This window comes from Pelophylax lessonae (genome assembly GCF_965119305.1).
Source record: "Pelophylax lessonae genome assembly, chromosome: 2".
Lineage (NCBI taxonomy): Eukaryota > Metazoa > Chordata > Amphibia > Anura > Ranidae > Pelophylax > Pelophylax lessonae.
In genome coordinates this window covers 213,508,695-213,530,952 of record NC_138769.1, presented here as the reverse complement: position 1 = coordinate 213,530,952, position 22,258 = coordinate 213,508,695, and the positions used below count along the sequence as shown (strand labels likewise).

Genomic DNA, 22,258 nt, shown 5'->3' with positions numbered 1-22,258 from the left:
GGGGGTAAATCTTCTGGAGGTCAAGTGCTTAAAGTATACACAAAGCAAAAAATATATATATATATATATATATATATATATATATATATATATATATATATATTTATTGTGTGTGTGTATATATATACACACACACACACACACACACATACATACGTTACCAGCACACCAGAGTGGGTCTAAAGCTTTAATCAGCAATCACATTGTTACAGCAGATCGCAACGTTTAAGAGCCAGGCATGTGCCTGATGAAGTTATACTGCATGGCTCTGAGACGTTACTACCTGCTGTAATGATGTGATCGCCGATTGAGGAAGGGCACCTGCGTGGCTCCAAAACTTTACTATCTGCTGTAACAATGTGATCGCTGCTTAATAAAGGGGCCCCGCGTGGCTCCGAAACATTGCTATCTGCTGCAACAATGCGATCACTGATTGGTAGTAAAGTAGGTCCTGCGTGGCTCCGAAACGTTGCTATTTGCTGTAACAATTGGACTGCTGAAGTGGTCCTGCGTGGCTCCAAACCGCTGCAACTTATGTGATCACTGATTGATAAAGGGGTCCTGCGTGGCTCTGAAACGTTGCTACTGTCTGTAACGATTGGATTGCTGATTGATGAAGGGGTCTTGCATGGCCCCGAATTGCTATCTGCTGTAAGGATGTGATCGCTGAATAAAGCTTTGTACCCACTTTGAAGATCCTTGGTGTGCTGGTAACCTTTTTTTTTTTTTTCGCTATGATGCGGTCCCAGCTGTTGGTCGCTGCAGCACCCACTTAGATGCACAGCCATTTCTACGGGAACGTGTGCGTTGGGATTATTGTGTTTAAAGTATAGACAAAACACTCCACATATCCTGTCATCAGTGGTAATTTACAATAGGTATAATATGTAAAATCAAAATAGGCTGCATGCAAAACCCTACACAAATATCTCACTGCCCCCATACCAGAGGATAAACGGTACTGTCTATGCATGATGGTAGCTGTAATTTACACTAGGTATACTGCTATGTAACATTTAATTTGCTGCAAGCTAAACCCTGCACAAACGCTATACTGATCCATGCCAAACACCAATGTGTTCATACTGATCTTATATGCATGATGGCAAAGTGCCCGTGTACTAGAAACTGCTCAGGGCCCACAAACTGGACACCACTCAGGGCCCTAGGTCTCATTGCCCCCATACCAGAAGGTAAACAGCACTGACTATGCATGATGCTAGCGGTAATTTACACTAGGTATACTGCTATGTAACATTCAATTTAGTACATGCTAAACCCTGTATAAGTGTTGTATTGATCCATGCCAAAAACCAATGTGTGTCAATCCTGACCTTATATGCATGATAGCAGGAGGCCCATGTGCTGGAAACTGCTCAGAGCCCGGAAACTAGACTCCTCTCAGGGCCCATATGTCTTATTGCCCCCATACCAGAAGGTAAACAGCACTGCCTGTCTATGCATGAGGGTATCGGTAATTTACACTAGGTATACTGCTATGTAACATTCAATTTGCTGCATGCTAAACCCTGTATAAAATGTTGTATTGATCCATGCTAAACAACACTGTGTGTCCATACCGACCTTATATACATTATGGCAGGGGGTCCATGTACTGGAAACAGCTCAGGACCCACATGTCTCATTGCCCCCAAACCAGGAGGTAAACAGCACTGTCTATGCATGATGGTAGCGGTAGTTTACACTAGGTATACGGCTATGTAACATTCAATTTGCTGCATGCTTAACCTTGCACAAAATGTTGTATTGATCCATGCCAAACACCAATGTGTGCCTATACCGACCTTATATGCATGATGGCAGGGGGCCCATGTAGTGGAAACCGCTCAGGGCCCACATCTCAATGCCCCCATACCAGAAGGTAAACAGCACTGTCTGTCTATGCATGATGGTAGCGGTAATTTACACTACGTATACTGCTATGTAACATTCAAGTTGCTGTATGCTAAACCCTGTACAAATGTTGTATTGATCCATGCCAAACACCAATGTGTATCCATACCGACCTTATATGAATGATGGCAGGGGGCCCATGTAGTGGAAACTGCTCAGGGCCCACATCTCATTACCAGAAGGTAAACAGCACTGACTGCCTATGGATGATGGTAGCGGTAATTTACACTATGTATACGGCTATGTAACATTCAAATTTAGTGCATGCTAAACCCTGTATAAATGAAGTGATCCATACCAAAATATCAATGCGAGTCCATATTGACCTTCTATGCATGATGGCAGGGGGCCCATGTAGTGGAAACCGCTCAGGGTCCACACCTCACTGCCCCCATACCAGAAGGTAAACAGCACTGCCTGCCTATGCATGATGGTAGCGGTAATTTACACTACGTATACTACTACGTTACATTCAATTTAGTGCATGCTAAACCCCGTATAAATGTTATAGTGATCCATGCCAAATACCAATGCGAGTCCATATTGACCTTATATGCATGATGACAGGGGGCCCATGCAGTGGAAACCGCTCAGGGTCCACATCTCAAAGTCCGCAAACTGAACACCACTCAGGGCCCATATGTCTCACTACCCCCATACCAGAGGGTAAACAGCATTGTGTCTATGCATGATGGTGGTAAGTTACACTAGCTATACTGCTATGTAAAATCTATTTGGCTGCATGCAAAAACCTGCACAAATGTCTCTTTCCCCCTATACCAGAAGGTAAACAGCACTGTCTATGCATGATGGCAGCCCCCCCTCTGAACTGGGCCCCAATTGGGGTGCAGCAATGTCTATGCATGATGACAGGGCCCCCTTAACTGTGCCCAATTGGGGTGCAGCAATGTCTATCCATGATGGCAGGGCCACAATTGGGGTGCAGCACTGTATATGCATGATGGCAGCCCCCCCCCCTGAACTGGGCCCCAATTGGGGTGCAGCACTGTATATGCATGATGGCAGCCCCCCCTGAACTGGGCCCCAATTGGGGTGCAGCGCTGTCTATGCGTGATGGAAGGGCCCCCCTGAACTGGGCCCCAATTGGGGTGCAGCAATGTCTATGCATGATGGCAGGGCCCCAATTGGGGTGCAGTATATGCATGATGGCAGCCCCCCCTGAAGTGGGCCCCAATTGGGGTGCAGTGCTGTCTATGCATGATGGCAGGGCCCCCCTGAACTGGGCCCCAATTGAGGTGCAGCGCTGTCTATGCGTGATGGAAGGGCCCCCCTGAACTGGGCCCCAATTGGGGTGCAGCAATGTCTATGCATGATGGCAGCCCCCCCTGAACTGGGCCCCAATTGGGGTGCAGTGCTGTCTATGCATGATGGCAGGGCCCCAATTGGGGTGCAGCAATGTCTATGCATGATGGCAGGGCCCCAATTGGGGTGCAGCAATATCTATGCATGATGGCAGGGCCCCAATTGGGGTGCAGTATATGCATGATGGCAGCCCCCCCTGAACTGGGCCCCAATTGGGGTTCTGCTAAAGTTGTGCAGTCCAAATCCTAGGAAGGTTATGAGCAATGGAGGCCTTTGTACTGCTCCCAGGAAAGGTCTCCTTTTCAGAGGCAATAGTCCACAATAACACAACCTGTAAGGGGGGGTATTGTTTCTGCCCCCCCCCCCCCATGAAAGCCAAACACTGGTGGCCCCCCATGTATGATGGCACCAGGGGCCCTTGCAGTGATCACACGTGTGGGCTCCAGTCATGAAGACTTTCCTCCCCCATATACAAGCCACCCTCCTCCCTCTTGTCAGCTTACCTTGGACAGCAAGGCCTTCGTTCTGGCGCCATCTTCATGAAGCCTTAAAAATCCATAGAGGCGGCTGCAGCGGGGCCAACACATCCCGGGCCACACAGGAGAAGAGAGAGGGAGAGAGAAAGCAAATAGAAATCACCGTCAGCGGGCACAGGACGGACACACACACACGAATATGGGGGGTAAGGGTTCAGGGGAGCGGGAAAGGAGGGGAACCCAACCTGTCGTGGCCGGCCAAGGCTTCTCTCTCGTCCGCTGTCAGGTTAGGGAAGTCCTCTTCGCTCTCGCTCGCTTTTCCCGCCGCCATTTTCTTTTCCTCATCACCGAGGGAGGCAGCGGCGGCGGCAGCAGCAGAGAGCACAGCTGCGGCGGAGAGCGACACTCCGCACGATTTCATGGAAATGCAGCGTCACTGGCAGTCACACGGCGGCGGCGGCGCTACTCCAGCGGGGCCTCCTTGTGTGAGGAAATGGCCGGGCGTGTAAACACACCGCCTTATTGTGGGGCTCACTCCCCCCCACCACGGACTACCTCCACATCCCCCCCACCCCCCCGGGAACTAGCTGCGACTACAGACACCGGGGCGCCTCATGCTGGACACACGGCGACACTCTCTAATGTCTTGTTTACACTGTTGGACTTTTACATAGTGCTTTCCAAAGCCTGACGTACAGTCCCACTCAACACGTCAAGTACAAGCTGCTGCTGCTACCGCCAACTCCCCCTCCCCGAGCTTATTCAGAACTAAAGTTGTGCGAGAACGGTGTCACCCAGCATCACACACGCACTTTTTCTCGCTCAATAGCGCGCACGCACTCGCACAGCCCGCCGCCGCTGCCGTGCTCCTGCCCCGCCCACTCGCTCGGGTTTGCCAGAGGCCACGCCTCACCCCCCTCCTCATCCTCTCCCCGCGTGGCCACTGCTGGGGCAGCGCTGGAGGCACGTGACCTTTGTTGACTTACGTCATCTCACATCCCTCCCGCTAAGGTCCTCAGGACTCTAACAACTTACTCTTTCTTTTTTTTCTCTCTCTCGCTAGGACCCATCTGGTTTAGCGGTGGGGGCGTGGCGATGACGACAGTTGGCTGTAGCTCCATCGTCATTGGAAAAGCTCTTTGTCTATCAGGATAGTGGTGGGTGAGGTAGAAGTGTGACGAGAGGGGTGTAGCAGGTTAGGTTGGATTGTGGAAAGGAGGGGCAGGCAGCTTAGTATGGAAGAGCATGTGGGAGTGGATGTGTGCTGTCAATAGCCATGCTGCATAGGTTACACTCGTGTGAGGTTGTTACATAGTGCTATCAGGCGTAAATTTACTTAAAGCGGAGTTCCGGCCACAAAATCAATTTTGGGCCATCCGCTTGCTCTTGGTCACCCGAAAAAGAAATGGATAGCTACGATTTTTTTTTTGTTTACTTACCTTGTTATTGAAGAAAAATATACTCACCTTTCTTCCACTTCCTCCCTCTGCGGCCCGCGCCGTCACTTCCTCTTTGCATTGATTCCTGGGAGATGATTGACATCGCTCCCAGGAATCAATGCGCCTGCACTGGCCCCGCTCGTCACTTCCAGTGCGGGCGCCTCATTCCCTGGTAAACAGATTCTGGGCATGAGGGATGACGCGCTCGCACCAGAAGTGACGAGCGGGGTCGGTGCAGGCGCATTCTGGGAGAAGAGGACGCGCTGGCTTCGGCTGCCCACATCCGAGATGGCAGCGCTGGAGAAGAAATGTTCAGGGTAAGTATTTCTTCTAAAAGGTAAGGGCAACCCGGGACAGTACAGAGGCTATCCATTGTGGAATGTACTAGCCCTGTCTGTCCCGGGGGCATTTTTAGCTAAATTTCACCCCGTGGCCGGAACTCCGCTTTAAAGTCACGCTAAGGCCCAATTTACACTGACTTGCACTAAAATGCATGTTACAGTTCCATCCATTTTAGTCGTGTTTTAAATCACCCTTACGTCCATTGACATACCTTTTGAAGCCTGTTGACATACTTTTTGATGTCCTTTGACATACATTTTGATGTCCGTTGACATACCTTTTGACATCCTTTGATATACATTTGATGTCTATTGACTTACCTTTTTGAAGCCCATTGACATACCGTTTGACGTCCGTTCGCATACCTTTTGATGTCTGTCGACATACATTTGACTTCTATTGATTCACCTTTTGAAGCCCGTTGACATACCATTTGATGTTCCTTGACATACCTTTTGACATCTGTTGACATACATTTGATGTCCCTGGACATACCTTTTGACGTCAGTTGAAACACCTTTTGACGCCCGATAAAATACATTTTGACGTCCGATGACATACATTTTGACGTCCGTTGGCATAACTTTTGACGTCCGTTGGCATACCTTTTGACATCCGTTGACATACCCTTTGACGTCCGTTGACATACATTTTGATGTCCCTTGGCATACCTTTTGACGTCCGTTGACATACCTTTTGACGTGCGTTGACATACCTCTTGACGTCCATTCACATACATGAAGAATAACCTTCTTGATCCCCTTGAGTCTGGATTTCTCCCTTAACACTCCACAGAAACTGCTCTTTTAAAACTAAAAAATGTCTTACTAACAGCAAAAAGCAATGGACACTATTCTATACTCCTACTTTTGTACCATTCAGCTGCCTTTGATACAGTTGACAACCCCCTCCTCCTCAAAAAACTTTACTCCTTTGGTTTCCATGACTGTGCTCTTCGCTGGCTCTCATCCTACCTATCCCACTGCACCTTCAGTGTCACTTACAATTCTACCTCCTCCACTCCTCTTCCTTTCTCTGTCAGGGTCCCCCAAGGTTCTTTTCATGGACCTCTCCTACTTTCCATCTACACCTCCTCGCTGGGTCAGCTGATAGCCTCCCATGGCTTTCAATTTTATTTCTACACTGACAGCAGCCAAATCTATCTCTCTTCCCCTCAGCTCACCCCATCAGTCCCCTCATGCATCACTAACTTACTAACAGACATATCTGTCTGGATGTCACACTACTTTCTCAATCTCAACTTGTCCACAACCAAGCTCATAAAATTTCCTACCCCACATTCCTCTTACTCTGACTTCTCTGTCAAGAGCAATGGCAAAACCATCCACTCCTCCCCACATGCCAGGGTGCTAGGTGTTATCCTGGACTCTGAACTCACCTTTTCAGCCCCACATCAAATCACTTTCCAAAGCTTGCCACCTAAACCTCCGCAACATCTCCAAAATACCTTCTTAACCAATGACACCACAAAGCTCCTAATCTACTCCCTGTATACCTCTCGCCTCGACTACTGCAACTCCCTCTTAATTGGCTTACCTTTAAATAGGTTATCCCCCCTTGAGTCCATCATGAATGCTGCTGCCAGACTTATCCACATTACAAACTGCTCAGCATCTGTTACCCCTCTCTGCCAATCCCTCCATTGGCTGCCACTCACCCAACAAATTAAGTTAAAAATAACAATAACTTACTAAGCCATCCACAGCTTGGCCCCCAGGTAAAACCCTAACCTAATCTCAAAATACTGACCAAATTGTCCTCTTCGCTCCTCCTGCTCTCTAGCTCCCTCGTCACCTCCTCCCATACTTGCCTTCAGGACTTCTCCCGAGCCTCTCCCATCCTTTAGAATTCCCTACCCCACCAATCTGTCTGATTATCTCCTACTTTATCCACTTTTAGGTGATCCCTGAAAACTTTTCTCATCAGAGAAGCCTATCCTGCCTTCATCTAACAAGTGTACTTTCAGTTTATTCATAAGCTCATCCCCCACAGTTATTACCTTTTTGTATCACTTGATTCTCCCTCTTAGATTGTAAGCTCTAATGAGCAGGGCCCTTTGATTCCTCCTGTATTGAATTGTATTGTAACTGTGCTGTCTGCCCTAATGTTGTATAGTGCTTTACAAACTGTTGGCGCTATATAAATCCTATATAATAATGAATTATAATACATTTTGACGTCCGTAGACATACATTTTGAAGTCTGTTGATATACATTTTGATGTCCGTTGACACACTGACATCTGCTGACATGCATGTGCAGTGTTTTGGTGCAAATAGGACACATTGAAAATTATTGTTTTTCAGATGTCCTTCCGTTGATCTGCGTTTTACAACTGTGCTAAAATGCAGATCAGTGCACTGGTGTGAAATGGCCCTAAAAGATATTTTTGTTAAATTAAAAAAAAAGATGTTATACTCACCTGTACTGTGCAATGATTATTACACAAAGTATCAAAGCACGAAACAGCCAATCCTAGTAAGGATGTGTACCTGTGAAAGTCCTTAGTCAGTGCCGCCCACTGACGCATTTCGCCCCACCGGGGCTTAAAGTGGAACTTTACCAATAACAACTTGATAAAAATAATGTTCTTTAGCCAGGAACATACAATTTACATTCATAATTATGCTATCAGAATTAGTGTGTGCTGTAAATTGCCTCTAGCATTGCTCCTGTTTTTTCTCCCTGAAACCAGCCATTTTGTTAAAGCCCAGAGCCCAAGCAGTAAATCATAAAGCGTAATTAAACCTATCCATTTACAGGTTTCAAAAAACAATTACATTCCTGGAATGCTGGGATTGCTAAATATTACATTTGATTGTGTCCTCAACCAAACTGTCAAACCATCTAATGGCTGGTGTCATAATTAATCATGTGCAGCAGCATGGCAGTTGCAGATCAAAGAGAAGCAGCTTCTGTGGCTTTAAAGGATAGGAGGTGTGACATGAGTCACTTTGGTTGGGGGGCTTGTGGAACCCAGATTGCTTTAGGGAGGTTGGTAGACTACTTGTCCAGCTTCCCCAGCCCCTCTTATGTGTAAGTCACCCTGTGTCTATTTGGGGCACAGGGTGACCAAGAACCCCAGTTGGGGTCTGCACTAATCAGACTCGCTGTACAACCACACTGGACTCAGCCTTTCATGTTCCTCCGGGTTCTATATGTGTGGTTTGTGTTGGAGGAGTGAGGGGCTCTTTCACTTGGGACTGTAATTTTTCTGAACAGTGTCCCTCAGGAAATATATAAAGATATATTGCAGATTGCTAGGATTTTGCATAAAGTGTTTTCATAGACCCTTGCTAGTGGGGTGGGGGTTTGTTATTGTTGAATACCTGCATTCCATTGTTCTATTGTTCATGTCTGCCTTGAGTAAGCTTATTATGGGATGTGTATGTTTGTGTGGATTGGCTAAGGGGGAGGGGTTTTCAGAGTGTATATCTCCTTCTGCTTTGTGTTTCAATAAACAGTTCGTTCTGGTTTGACTCCAAAACTTGTACTGTCGAGTTCTTGGGGTAACTATAGCCAGATTCAAGGATCTCATGTTCCAAGGCTTAGGAAGCAGGTTCTTGACGGAGATACCCAGTCGGTCCGGATTTCCCGTCACAGGAGGGTTTAATTCTGCTTTAAAGTTGAGCTTGGCAGAAAATTAAGTACTGCTAGATAAATTCACACTGGCCCCTTTTGCAGGTATATCTATAGCTACAATAAAAATAAGTGTCTAAACTGTTTAAAATCCAGGAAAACTTTGTCTCACTTTGCTCTGCACATGCTCAGTTGCTTTCCATTTTTAGACACTGTCGAGTTTGTAGAGGCCTATCTGCTGACAGCCCCTAAAGCAGAACTTTACCGATAACAGCTTGATAAAAAATATAGTTCTTTAGCCAGGAACATACATTCCATATTAATAATTATGCTACCAAATTCAGTGTGTGCTGTAAATTTTATCCAGCATTTCTCCTGTCTCTTCTTGCCAGAAGTTGCCATTTTGCTGAAGACCAGAGCTCCAGCAGTAAATCATAAAGTGGAGGGAAACCCATCGATTTAACGGTTTAAAAAAACAGTTACATTCCTGGAATGTCCGGATTACTAACTGTCACATTTGCTTGTGTCCTCAACCAAACTGTCAAACCATCAAATGGCTGGTGTCATAACTAATAACATGTTCAGTGCAGCACCATGCTAGTTACAGATCAAACAGAAGCAATTTACACACTGTCACCAGTGCAGTACAGCGTCATCATATAACTGGTGTGGTGGTGATCAGTGACACTGACTGGTGACAGTACAAAAATGTTTATTATTTTATTTTTTTTTACAATTTTTTTAACACACTGTGACCAGAGCAATACAGTGTTACAGGCATAGTTAACATTAGTAACATTGTATTACTCTAGGGAAGTGATCAGGATTTTTTTTTTATTTCACACATTATGATTGCTTATACCAGTGAATTTCATTGGTATAATCAAGCATTTTACTAAATAAAAACAATTCATTCAGTTTGTTTTGTTGTGATTGACCACAGCTAATCACATGGTACAGATGGGCTGTAATTGGCCCTGTCTGTACCATGCGATCGCTGTGACCAATCACAGCTAACAACACAATTGTAACAATGAATGGCATGAATCAAAGCCATTCGTTATTTACAATTGTCATGCAATCTGCTGTTGCTGTGATTGATCACAGTAATCACATGGTACCAGCAGTGATCAGTCATCAGCGCGTGGGTGGCTCGTTCCAGGAGGACTTCATATGATATCTACCCAGAAGGACGCGAGCTCCGCTCGGCAGTCGAATAGCTATAGGAACTGGTCAAGGCTGCCAGCAGATCGGCCTCTACAAGTTCGGCAGTGCCTAAAAATAGAGAGCAACTGAGCATGTGTAAAATAAGGTGAAACAGAGCATTTCTGTATTTAAACAGTATAGACACTTATTTTTAGTGTTTTACATAGCTACTGTATAGCTGCAAAAGGGGCCAACCTGTCATGATAAAGAAGAACTTTATTTCCCGACTAAAGTTCAATTTTAAGGCATGTCCTTGAGGTAACTGTTTTAAAAAAATTGTCCAATTGTTGGGATAAGTGCCACATAAAAGGAAGTTGGAAAAATACAAGACTCACTGGTCATTATCACCAGATAAGAAACTATGTGTTATGGCAAAATTTCAAACTAAACTTTCCAATGTCCTTATCATAATATCAGGTAATTTTAATCATGTCACCATGGAGAAAACATTTACTAACTTCACAGTTTGTGAGCTTCCCAGCTAGAGAGAATAATACCTCAAATCTGCTGTATGCCAATGTGAAGAATGCATATAGCTCTTCTCCTCTTCCAGATCAGATCAGATCATAATTTGGTCTACCTTAAATCCTTGTCATGGTTCCCTGGTTAGGAGACAACCAGTGACCTCCAGACTGGTGAAAAGATGGTCTGAGGATTCCATTGAATAATGCGGTCTTTTTGAAGAGATAGATTGAAATGCCCTCTGTGAGCTACATTGAAGGGACATTAATGGGCTTACCGAGTGCATTACACATTATTAATTAGAGTGTAGACTCTGTTGTTCCAACAAGAATTGTTCATTGTTATTCAAATATTTAACCATGGGTAACAAGGGATGTGAAGAATATTCCTAAATCTAAGAAGATGGCTTTTAACCACTTTCTCGGCTCCACAAAAAAAATATATTTTTTCTCTAGTAAACATACTTCATGATTTGATGACATGCTTGGCAAAACGATTGACCAGGATGATTTGATGACATGCTTGGCAACGATTGACCAAGAACACAGGAACTTATAGAAGCAATTTTAAACTGCTTTTTCCTGTGAGTAAAAATCAAATACACAAAATAATGATGACACCTTCAACCACACTACTCAACTAATACATATCATCATTTTTAGAAGCATCCATTTAGTTTGTGTCGCAAGAAACAGGATAGGAGAAAAAGGTCTTCATGCATGGAAGGGCAAATAAGAAAAATGTAAGTCTTCATGTAAACACCACCCCAACGGAAATTCTTCCCTTGGAAGAGTAGGTGTATTAAAATATCTTTTTTGTTGCAACTACAGATACGGTGATATTCTTGACAAAGGCTGCCAAGCCGAAACGCGTCGGCTTTTGCTAATGTTATCTCTGTCCCAATAATTTGTAATCAAGTCCGGTGAACAGAGAAACCCATTCATACTATCACCAAGTCACCATTCTCACTGTAAAACTTAACTCTTTATCACTTCTTTGCACAATAGGGCCTATAGCCCTACACAAAAACTTGTATGGTTTTAAAAATGTATAATAAATTGTTTTATTTTATATAAAACTATTTCAATCTTTGCCTAAAAAGTCCCAAACCTCTTCCTTGCTTGAGGTACCAGAAACTCTTTTCACCATTTGGCTAAAAGGGAGGATTTAAACATGATTCAGAGGGATTCAGAGGGACCTAAAGATTAGAGGCTAAGGAGAAATATAGGAGAAATCTGGAGTGGAAACTCCAGCAAAACATAAAAGAGATCTGGAGTGGCATTTTTAACTATGAATTGTGGACTACCTGACTGGACGACCAGAGTATGTGCTTTGCAAGAAGACTGTGATGGGGCAATAAGCAATACTGGGGTTCCACAGGGAACAGTTCTCTCCCTTCCTCTTTGATGTTGATACCACTGATTTCAGCAGAGTCTTGCAATTTTTTAGAAGGTTTCTGAGGACTCTGTGGTAGTGGGATGTATCAGAGATGGGAAAGAGACTGAGTATAGGATTGTGGTGGAGAACCTTGTCAATTGGCATGAGGATATACATCTGTATTTAAATGTGACTAAGACAAAGGAGCTGGTTGTGGATTTGGAAGGCACCAGTACCCCAATCTCCATCCAAGGAGTGGATGTGGATTTAGTAGAGAATTACATGTATTTGTGGGTGCACATACAGTAGATAATAAGCTGGACTGGAGCAAGAACACTGAAGTGCTCTATAGGAAGGGCCGGAGCCGCCCCTATTTTTTGAGGGGGCTGAGGTCTTGTATTATCATGTTGAAGATGTTTTATGAATCTTTTGTGGCCAGTGCTCTCCTGTATGCGGTTGCATGCTGGGGAAGCAGACTTAGGGTAGCTGACACCAACAGACTGAATAAACTTATTTACAAGACCAGTGATGTTGTTGGATCGGCGATGGAGTGTTTAACCTCTTCAGCCCTGGAAGGTTTACCCCCCCCCCCCCCTTTATGACCAGGCCATTTTTTGTGATACGGCACTGCATTACTTTAACTTACAATTGGGCAGTTGTGCTACGTTGTACACAAATAAAACTGATGTCTTTTTTTTCCCACAACAGAGCTTTCACTTGGTGGTATTTGATCACCCCTGCAGTTTTTATTTTTTTACGCTATAAACTAAAAAATCAGACAATTTAAAAAAAATAAAAAATATTTTAAAAATCAAATTTCTTCAATTTAGGCCAATTTGTATTCTGCTACATATTTATGGTTAAAAAAAAATCCCAATAGGCATATATTGATTGGTTTGTGCAAAAGTTATAGCGTCTACAAATTATGGGCTAATTTTATGGAATTTTTATTTATTTATTTTTTTACTAGTAATGGTGGCGGTCAGCGACTTATAGCAGGACTGCGACATTACGGCAAGAAAATCAGACACTAAGTGACACTTTTTTGGGGACTAGTGACACTAATACAGTGATCAGTGCTAAATAATATGTACTGTACTTGTACTAATGACACTAGCAGGTAAGGGGTTAACATCAGGGGCAATCAAAGGGTTAAATGTGTCCCTAGGGAGTGCTTTCTAACTGGGGGGGTGCTTGTACTGTAAGAAGACAGAGCAGAAACACAAGATCTCTGTCTTCTCCTGTCACATAACAGCGATCTGCCTTGTGTACATAGGCAGACCACTTTTCTGCCTGCCTCGGGAACAATCGGTGGGTCCTGGTGGACATGGGGTCCGCCGGACCCGCTGATTGGCTGCTGCTGTGTCCAATTACAGCGGAAGCTGGTCACCAGTGGTGCATGCCCCAGACCAAGGAAGAGCAGAATCACATACAGGTAAGTGATTTCTTGCAAAGAGGCCACCCCGCTGCAGTAAATGTATGTGGGGCAGTCCAGAAGAGGATAATAACAGTGTTGGAGAGGAGAATGTTGTTCAAGGTATATTTATTCTTGGACAACTTCCCCCACCCACTCCACAATACACTGATTGTTACAAGCAGGATGCACCACAGAGCGACACAGGAAATAATTTTTACCTGTGGTCATCAAATTATATAATTCTTCTCTGTGAGTGCTGGATGTGAAAGTGGTGTAATATTTGCTTGCTGGTAGTTTGATTTTCTGTTATTTTTTAATCAGTGTTATTTACTCTATGTAGTATTTTAATAGAATGGTATGGTGGATTACAGTTCAGTGATAATTTCGTTTTATGTGGTATTATTTTCTGTTAATGGTAATTTTATTGTTGTGCCTTGTTATTGTGATTTTTGTGTTGTCTTGTTGATTGTAACTGTATCTTCGTAATTTCCCTGTTTCATGGCAATCCGTTTTTGGGAGATTAAGCCTAGGTCCCAGGATGCCATCTTGTTCTCCTAAGTTGGCTGCCACTTCCGGGTTTGAAAGCCAGCTCTTGATGACAGGCTGAGTCAGCCCCCGGCTGTTTTTTGTATGTGTTCCTCTGATTTCCTGGGAGATGTGATGTGAGTATCCCAGAAGGCAGCAGGATCAGGGATACATAATTTTGGCCTAGGCAAGAAAGCAGCAGGGGAATGGGGCCAGAGTAAAAATAAAAGTACAAAACAAAATAAACACAGGAAAAAAAAGACATTTTGAGATTGTGGAAGGGGGGGGGGGGTTGTTTAAATGGAACAAACTCCCATTTGGGAGTTAAAGGGTTAGTTCACCTGTACCAAAAAAACTGCCAATGCAGGAAAGGGGTACCTGTAAATAAAACCAAATTGTGCAACTTTGACCAAGGTTAAAAAAGGGTCTTGCTATAGATGTAGGCCATGTCTAGTTTCAGCCATAGTGTACCCTTATAGAACACCAATTTGGGATTCCCCAGGTGCAAAGTCTAAGCCCCAGCCTGCTTCTTCACCATGGTGGGGATTGACTTGCAGCAAGCTGGAATCAGGTCACGGCCCCTAGCTGTGGATGTGGAGACCACTCACGTGTGCAGAGTACAAAGGCAGGAGACAGAAGAAGATCCAGCACACAAACCGAGGTCAGGGTGAGAGGCAGGCACACGCAAACAGTAGATGAAGCCAGAGTCAGAACACAAAGCATTTTGCTCTTCTCTGGCATTGGTTTGTGGGTGCTACTGCGCCTGCGCATACTCCCTGGAGGGGCTTCTGCGCTTATTTGGCTGTACAGGCAGGCACTTCCTTCACCTGTATGGCCCAGCTTTATTCACCTTCTAAACATCCATGCAATTCTTCCTATTCTGTGCTTACCTGCACAGCAACAACATCTCTGGTACCTCTGGCACAGCACAGCAACCAGTTCTATTACCTGGGCATTCACAAGCTCACAGTGCATAGCACTAGAGGCCTTCCCCTCCTTCTTCACAAAAGCAGAGGCCATTAGTACCCCTCTGGACACTTTGTATCATATATAGCAAATCAGAAACACAAGGGAAAGAAAGGGTTACATGGCTTTGCTAGTTCAGACTTAGCCCATGGCTCCAAAGGGGGTGGTATTCATCTGTACAGGGCTCTAGTACCCCCTGTTCAGACTATTGCCCTAAGTCTGATTCTCTGCTTTCCCCCTTGGCACTCCACTGACCCTTCAGCCACACATTATTCTTCCTTTCTTTAATAGAGCAATTTTCTGTCACAATGTCTGACTTCATGAGCCAAATTTCTGCCCTTACAGAGGCCATTGACATCAGGGGTCACAAATATGCCCCTTCAATTTTCTCCCCTGACAAAGGAGGTAGTAGGTGAGAAAAATTCCCCCTTTCCTTCAGAAGAATTGAATCAGGATGTGAAGCTTTTGGCTAAAATGTAATTTAAACCTAATACCATTTCTAATCCTATTGATGCTGCGCATTCTGCTTAGACTTTGGGCAACCTGAGTCTGCTGACCCCAATGTCTCCAATATGGGATCTCTAAAATTGCGAAAGCCTGTTTAGACTTCCCCAGTTCAATCAGCTGTGGAACCCACCTAATAGGAGGACTGGAAGGACAAGGAGGTTTACTCCTCCAAAACACTTCGTACAGCAATATCCTATTGAGGAAAGTTTTCTGTAAAAGTGAATGGCACCTATAGTTGGCCCCACCATCTGTTGTCTCTTTTTTTTCAAAATAAAGTTCTTTATTGAGCAAATTCAAAAAAGATATACAAACAAGCCTCTAAATAGAGGATGGAAATAGGATAACATACCCAAACAGTCTTGTAACATCAAGTGTGTGTATAAATAACTAACAATACAACTTAACTGTGAGATTGAGTATCCGATCTACTGAAATATATATAGTGCTTTGTATCTAATTGAAGATACTTTCATATTGAAGCTTCATCAAAGATATGTTGAATAGTAGATTCTGCGTAGAGGTGGATAGGAATCCAGATAGTTTTAATGTGTTATCTGATATTAACATTGGAGAGAGACTTTTAACCTCCAACTCCAGAATGAAAAAGTTGAGTTGGGGTTCAAAGGTATAGGAAGAAATAAGGGGGAAGAATAAGAGGGGTGAGGACAGGAAGAAATAAATGGAGGAAGAGGAGGGAAGATGAAGGTGTCTGTTTTCTCAACAAGACCCTCACAGCTCATGTTAAAGATAATACCATGTTCAAGGACCCAGTGGACAAGAAGCTAGAAGCCCTCTTTAAGGCTCTCTTCTTGTAGAGAGCCCATCGTACAACCTGTAGTTGCTTTTATAGCAGTCTGCCAGACCATTGGTGTCTGGAATAAATTATTATTCTTATTATACAGGATTTATATAGCTCCAACAGTTTACGCAGTGCTTTACAATATAAATGGGAGACAATACAGTTACAACACAATAAAATACAAGAGGATTAAGAAGGCCCTGCTCAGAAGAGCGTACAATCTAAAAGGGTGGGGCAGGTGGTACAAAAAGTTGTAACTGTGGGGAATGAGCTGATGGAAGAGGTAAAAAATGAGTTGGAGGAGTGATAGGTTTCCCTGAAGAGATGAGTTTTTAGGAATCGCCTAAAGGCAGCTAGAGTAGGAGATTGCCGGACAGGTTGAGGTAGAGAGTTCCAGAGGATGGGAGAGGCTCTGGAGAAATCCTTGAGACAAGCATGGGAGGAGGAGGAGACAAGGGAGCTTGAGAGAAGTAGGTCTTGAGAAGAGCAGAGAGGACGGTTTGGGTGATATTTGGAGACAAGATTGGTGATTTAGCTCGGGGCAGATTTGTGAATGGCTTTGTATGTTGTAGTTAGTATTTTGAATTTAATCCGCTGGGCGATCAGGAGCCAGTGAAGGGATTGGCGGAGAGGGATGGCAGACACTGAGCGGTTGGTAAGGTGGAGATAAGCCTGGCAGCAGCATTCATGATAGACTGAAGAGGGGATAGCCTATGGAGAGGTAGGCATATGAGAAGAGAGTTTCTATAGTCGAGGCGAGAGATAACAAGGGAGTGAATGAGTAGCTTGGTGGTTTCACTTGTTAAAAAGGGGCGAATTTAAGAGATGTTACGGAGCTGAAGTCCACACGCTTTTGACAATGCTTGAATTCGGGGCTGAAAGGAAAGGTCAGAGTCTAGGATTACACCCTAGATTAGTACCCTGGCATAAGGGGAGGTATTGATGGTTGCATTTCGTATTTTGATAGGAAATTAATGGAATGGAGGGGGGCATGGGCGGGAATATTACCAGTTCAGTTTCACTGAAGGAGTGAGGTGAGGAGTAGACAGATAGATTTGGATGTCATCTGCATACAGATGGTATTGGAAGCCGTGGGCGGTTATCAAGTGACCAAAGGAAGAGGTGTAGATAGAGAAGAGGTCCAAGAATAGAGCCTTTGGGGACCCCCACAGAAAGGGGCAATGGAGAGGAAGAGACAGAGTTGTAGGTAACACTGAAGGAGCGCTGTGATAGGTAGGAGGAAAACCAGAATAGAGCAGAATCTTGGAGGCCAAGGGAACAGAGTTTATAGAGAAGGAGCGGGTGGTCAACAGTATCAAAGGCCGCAGATAGGTCAAGTAATAGGAGTATGGAGTAGTGGCCATTGGTTTTAGCAGTTAGTAAATCGCTAGTGAATTTTAGTAAGGCAGTTTCTGTGGAGTGCTGTTGGCGAAAGCCAGACTGTAAGGGATCAAGAAGGGTATTATAGAGGGAGCATAGGATAGAATAAGTGGGTGACCATAGTAGTTGTGAGGGAACAGGATCCAGGGGACAATTGGTTAGGTGGGCATCTGGGAAAAGTTTTGTAACCTCTTCAGTAGTAGCCAGTTCAAAAGAGGAGAGTGTTGCTTGTGCTGTTAGGCAAGGTGTGTTGAGTGGGGGAAGATGTACCGACAGTGTTCTTATGCATCAATCTTCTCTTTGAAGTGACTGGCAATCTTTTGGGCAGCAAATGAGTAGAGGGGGTTGGGGATGAAGCAGAGAGTTAAAGGTTGAGAAGAGCCGACGGGGACTGGATGACAAGGTATTATTGAGAGAGACAAAGTAGGCTTGTTTGGCAAATCGCATACATAACGATTTACCTTTGATGTTTGGCTCACCGGTTATCCCCCTACATCCCCATGGCAAAAGTATCTATAGTCTCATGGAATATGCGGGGTCCTAACTCTGCTCACAAGAGATCCATGGTCCTTAATTATCTTGAAAAATACTCACCCCAAAATTGTGTGCTCCAGGAGACCTATCTTACAGGTTCACGAATACTGGGCTTAAAGAGAGCCTGGGTAGGACTGCACTATCACGCCATGTACTCCAGCTACTCGGTGGGGACCAGCATCCTGGTGCATAAACCTCTTCCGTTTCAATTGCTAGATCTCAAAACAGATCCAGGAGGTCAGTTTGTTATTGTGCATGCTACTATTGCTGATGTCAAATGTGTCTTAGTAGGCATATACTTACTGCCCCCAGCAGACCCCTCCCTACTCTCTAGTGTTATGCAAATGGCACTTGGCTTTGGGAAAGAAGAAATACTGCTGACAGGGGATTTCAATATGACTCCCTCCCCAGATATGGACAGACTCCACTCCACCTCTAGATGGAATCCCAGCCTACCCCAATGGTTTGACAGGTTTGCTCTCACAGATGTGTGGCGACATTTCCACCCCAGTCTTTGCGAGTTTACATGTCATTTATCCACCTTCCGGATGCTCTCCAATATTAACCTTGCCTATGCAACCACTTCTATGCTCCGAAGGGTGGGTGAAATCACCTGGGCCATCGGTGCGAGAGGCATGGGATGCCTTTAAGGGGTGATACAGGGGAAAGTATATATCCCGTATTGCTGCAGCCCGTAGGGAATCTGGGCGGTCTCTGGAGAGGTTGGAGGGTGAAGCTCAAAAAAAGGGAGGCCGAATATGTGGTAAATCCAAATCAGGCTAATTATGGGGTTTTGCATTGCACTCTTAGGGAACTCTCTCTCCTCAGGGTGGGAATGACACAGAAATTACTTCTGACAACGGCTCAGAGGATTTTTGAGTATGGCAACAAAAATGACTGCTGGCATGGATGGCCGGGGGGGCAAATTGCACACACACACATTAGTGGCATTAAAAACTCTTTAGGGGAAGTACTGAGGTCACCTGACGACATCAATGACTGCTTCTTTAATTTTTACCAACAACTGTACTCCTCTAGAGTAGACTACACTCCCACGGAATTAGACTCCTACTTGGATCAGATTGCTGTCCCCTCATTGGAGGAAGAATCCTGTCAGAAATTAGAGGGGAATATCACCATGGAGGAGATACAGGTCGCCTTATCTCAGCTCCAGGTTGGTAAAATTCCTGGGTCTGATGGTCTCCCGACAGAGTTCTACTCGGCATACCAGGACTTACTCGCCCCTGGAATTAAGTCACTATTTAGCCAGTTTTTTCCCTGGACTCCCTTCCCGGGTCTATGTCAGAGGCGGTGGTGGTGTTGGTGCCCAAACCAGGCAGCAACCCCCAGGAATGTGCGCCTTATAAACCGATATCTTTTATCAACGTTGACACCAAGATTTTGGCAAAAATCCTAGCCAATAGATTATCTATGGTTTTAGAAGAGATAATACACATGGACCAAACTGGGGTTTATGCCTGGGAAGGGTACTGACGTCAATCTCCGCTGCCTATTTCTTAATCTATCAGCTACCCATTAGAATAGTGGATGAAGAGTCATTGCCTCTCTTGATGCTGAAAAGGCTTTTGACTTGGTGGAGTGGGAATTCCTGTGGGCTGTGTTATGGAGGTTCGGATTCAGGCCTAACTTTCTTCAATGGTTGCGTATGCTGTACCATGCTCCCAGGGCCTGCATCCGGACTAATGACTGCTTATCGCCCCCCTTCCCACTCCAGCAAGAAACTAAACAGGGATCCCTGTTGTCATCCGGCCTCTTTGCCCTAGCCCTTGAACCTCTGGCCATCTTGATTCGTGGGTCTGATAGAGTAAGAGGCCTGAAGCTGAGCCCTCCCTTTTGTATCTTCAAGATGCTGACGGATCCCTTAGAGCAGCCCTGGAATTGTTCCCTGAATTTGGGCAATTTTCAGGGATAATCCTTAACTGGACCAAATCCCATTAGACCCCCCTAGCGCAAACAACGGCGGTGAAAACCCCTCTAATATGGGTGGAGCAGTTTCAATACCTGGGAATACAAATTTGGAGAGGCCTGCCCAGGTTTCAGTGTCTCAATTTAATGCCAGTACTGTCTCACCACCTTTCGAAACTGCCCAGTCTGGATACACAACGCATTTTTTCAGGACCTGGACCGATGTGTTGGATCATTTATTTGTGCAGGGGCTCTCCCTAGGTTGGCTAGGTCTACCCTAACTCTTACTGTGTGATGTGGAAGATTAGCATTACCGGACTATCGTACCTAATCCTGGGCTGCTGTCTTGGTTACAGTCAGATGGTGGTTTGTCTCAGGTCACCCCAAGCTAATGTGGCAGTATGCCTTGAGGCTGCAATACTGGGCTCACTCCAGGAGCTTGCCAACCTGGTATACAGGGGACCCGGTCCTATCCTGGCCTTCTGCATCCCACTGGGGCCACGCTTAGGATATGGGAGGTGGTCAGATGTAGATTCCTGAGTCCGGATAACTTCTCCCCTTACAGCCCATTATGGGGAACTTACAGTCTCCATCATTTCCGCACAATCCCAGATCCCCAGATTTGGGCTCGGATTGGTATTAAAACTCTACCAGATGTTTTCCCCTCTGGTATCCTTCCCCGGGCTAAAGGCTAAATTTAATTTGTCAGGATGGATATACTTCCAATACTTACAACTGAGGCACGCAGCAAACGCCCAGTTTCCAAACTCACTGACCCTGTCTATGGACCCTATAGAGTTACTGGCCCAGGCTTGCCAAGCCACTTTCTGCTCTTTATCTAGACCTATTGAAAATAGATTGTCCTAAGAAGGAAAGACTATGGGTCTCATTGAAAGTGGACCAACCTGATTTCGATAGAGAGGAATGGGAGGATTGTTTTGAAGATAGCGTTAGGCTACTGATCCCCTCGAAAGATAAATTGATACGGGTAAAATCTCTACACAGAGTGTATTATGCCCCCCAGAGGCTGCACAAAATCCTAAACGATCTATCATCTATCCTCAACGATCACAAGAATGCCCCAGATGTGGGAATGAGGAGGACACATACATTCACATGTTCTGGACTTGCTTGGTCATACTTGTATTGGACTAAGGTTTTGGAACACATTAACTACCACCTCCAGCTCTTGCTTCTGCTTTCCCCAGAGCTTGCTGTGTTGGGAATCTCGAATGACGTGCAGAAGCCTAGGTGCACCAAAACCCTGATAAACTATTTGTTCTATTATGCCAAGAGAGAACTTATTCTAAAGTGGAATGGTCGTTCCCCCCTCTATAGGCTCATGGGAAAGATTTAAATGCAGCTCTTCCTATGTATAGCTTAACATACAGTATCTCACAAAAGTGAGTGCACACCTCACATTTTTGTAAATATTTTATTATATCTTTTCATGTGACAACAGTGAAGAATTTACACTTTGCTACAATGTAAAGTAGTGAGTAAAGTAGTGAGTATTCAGCTCATTTCTGTCCCCTCAAAATAACACACACAGCAATTAATGTCCAAACCGCTGGCAACAAAAGTGAGTACACCCCTAAGTGGAAATGTCCAAATTGGGCCCAGAGTGTCAATATTTTGTGTGGCCACCATAATTTTCCAGCACTGCCTTAACCCTTTTGGGCATGGAGTTCACCAGAGCTTCACAGCAAATTGACACTGTTATACAAGCTGTACGCTCACTACTTTACATTGTAGCAAAGTGTAATTTCTTCAATGTTGTCATATGAAAAGATATAATAAACTATTTACAAAAATCTGAGGGGTGTACTCACTTTTGTGAGATACTGTACATCAACAGAACCTGCCCCAAAAGGTTTTACAGGGTCTGACAGCCATGGACAGCTTGGCGGTCGGTGGCTGTTACACCCCCCCCCACACAATGTTCTTTCCTTAGCCCGGGAACCTGACCTATCACTCCACACAGAATGCACATTCTTAATTGGGCTATGGACTCCCGGGTGGAGGTTGGAATGGGTGCGTGGCACATACCAATGTTATTTTACAT

General features: G+C 44.8%; 1 protein-coding gene across 5 annotated transcripts in view; it reads right to left on the bottom strand.

Annotated features, from left to right (window-relative positions):
- Nucleotides 1-22,258, bottom strand: part of KDM6A (lysine demethylase 6A) — a 794,872-nt gene that overhangs the window by 300,024 nt on the left and 472,590 nt on the right. For 2 of the 5 annotated variants that reach the window (XM_082247555.1, XM_082247557.1), the window contains exons 1-2: nucleotides 3,959-4,626; nucleotides 3,741-3,804 (exon numbers count right to left, since the gene is read on the bottom strand). In XM_082247555.1, the coding sequence (XP_082103681.1) occupies nucleotides 3,741-3,804; nucleotides 3,959-4,134 (240 nt within the window). In that variant the 5' untranslated portion in view covers nucleotides 4,135-4,626. Of the gene's footprint in view, nucleotides 1-3,740; nucleotides 3,805-3,958; nucleotides 4,628-22,258 lie in introns of those variants that run through there. The other 3 variants (XM_082247554.1, XM_082247553.1, XM_082247556.1) reach the window with 3 other exon arrangements.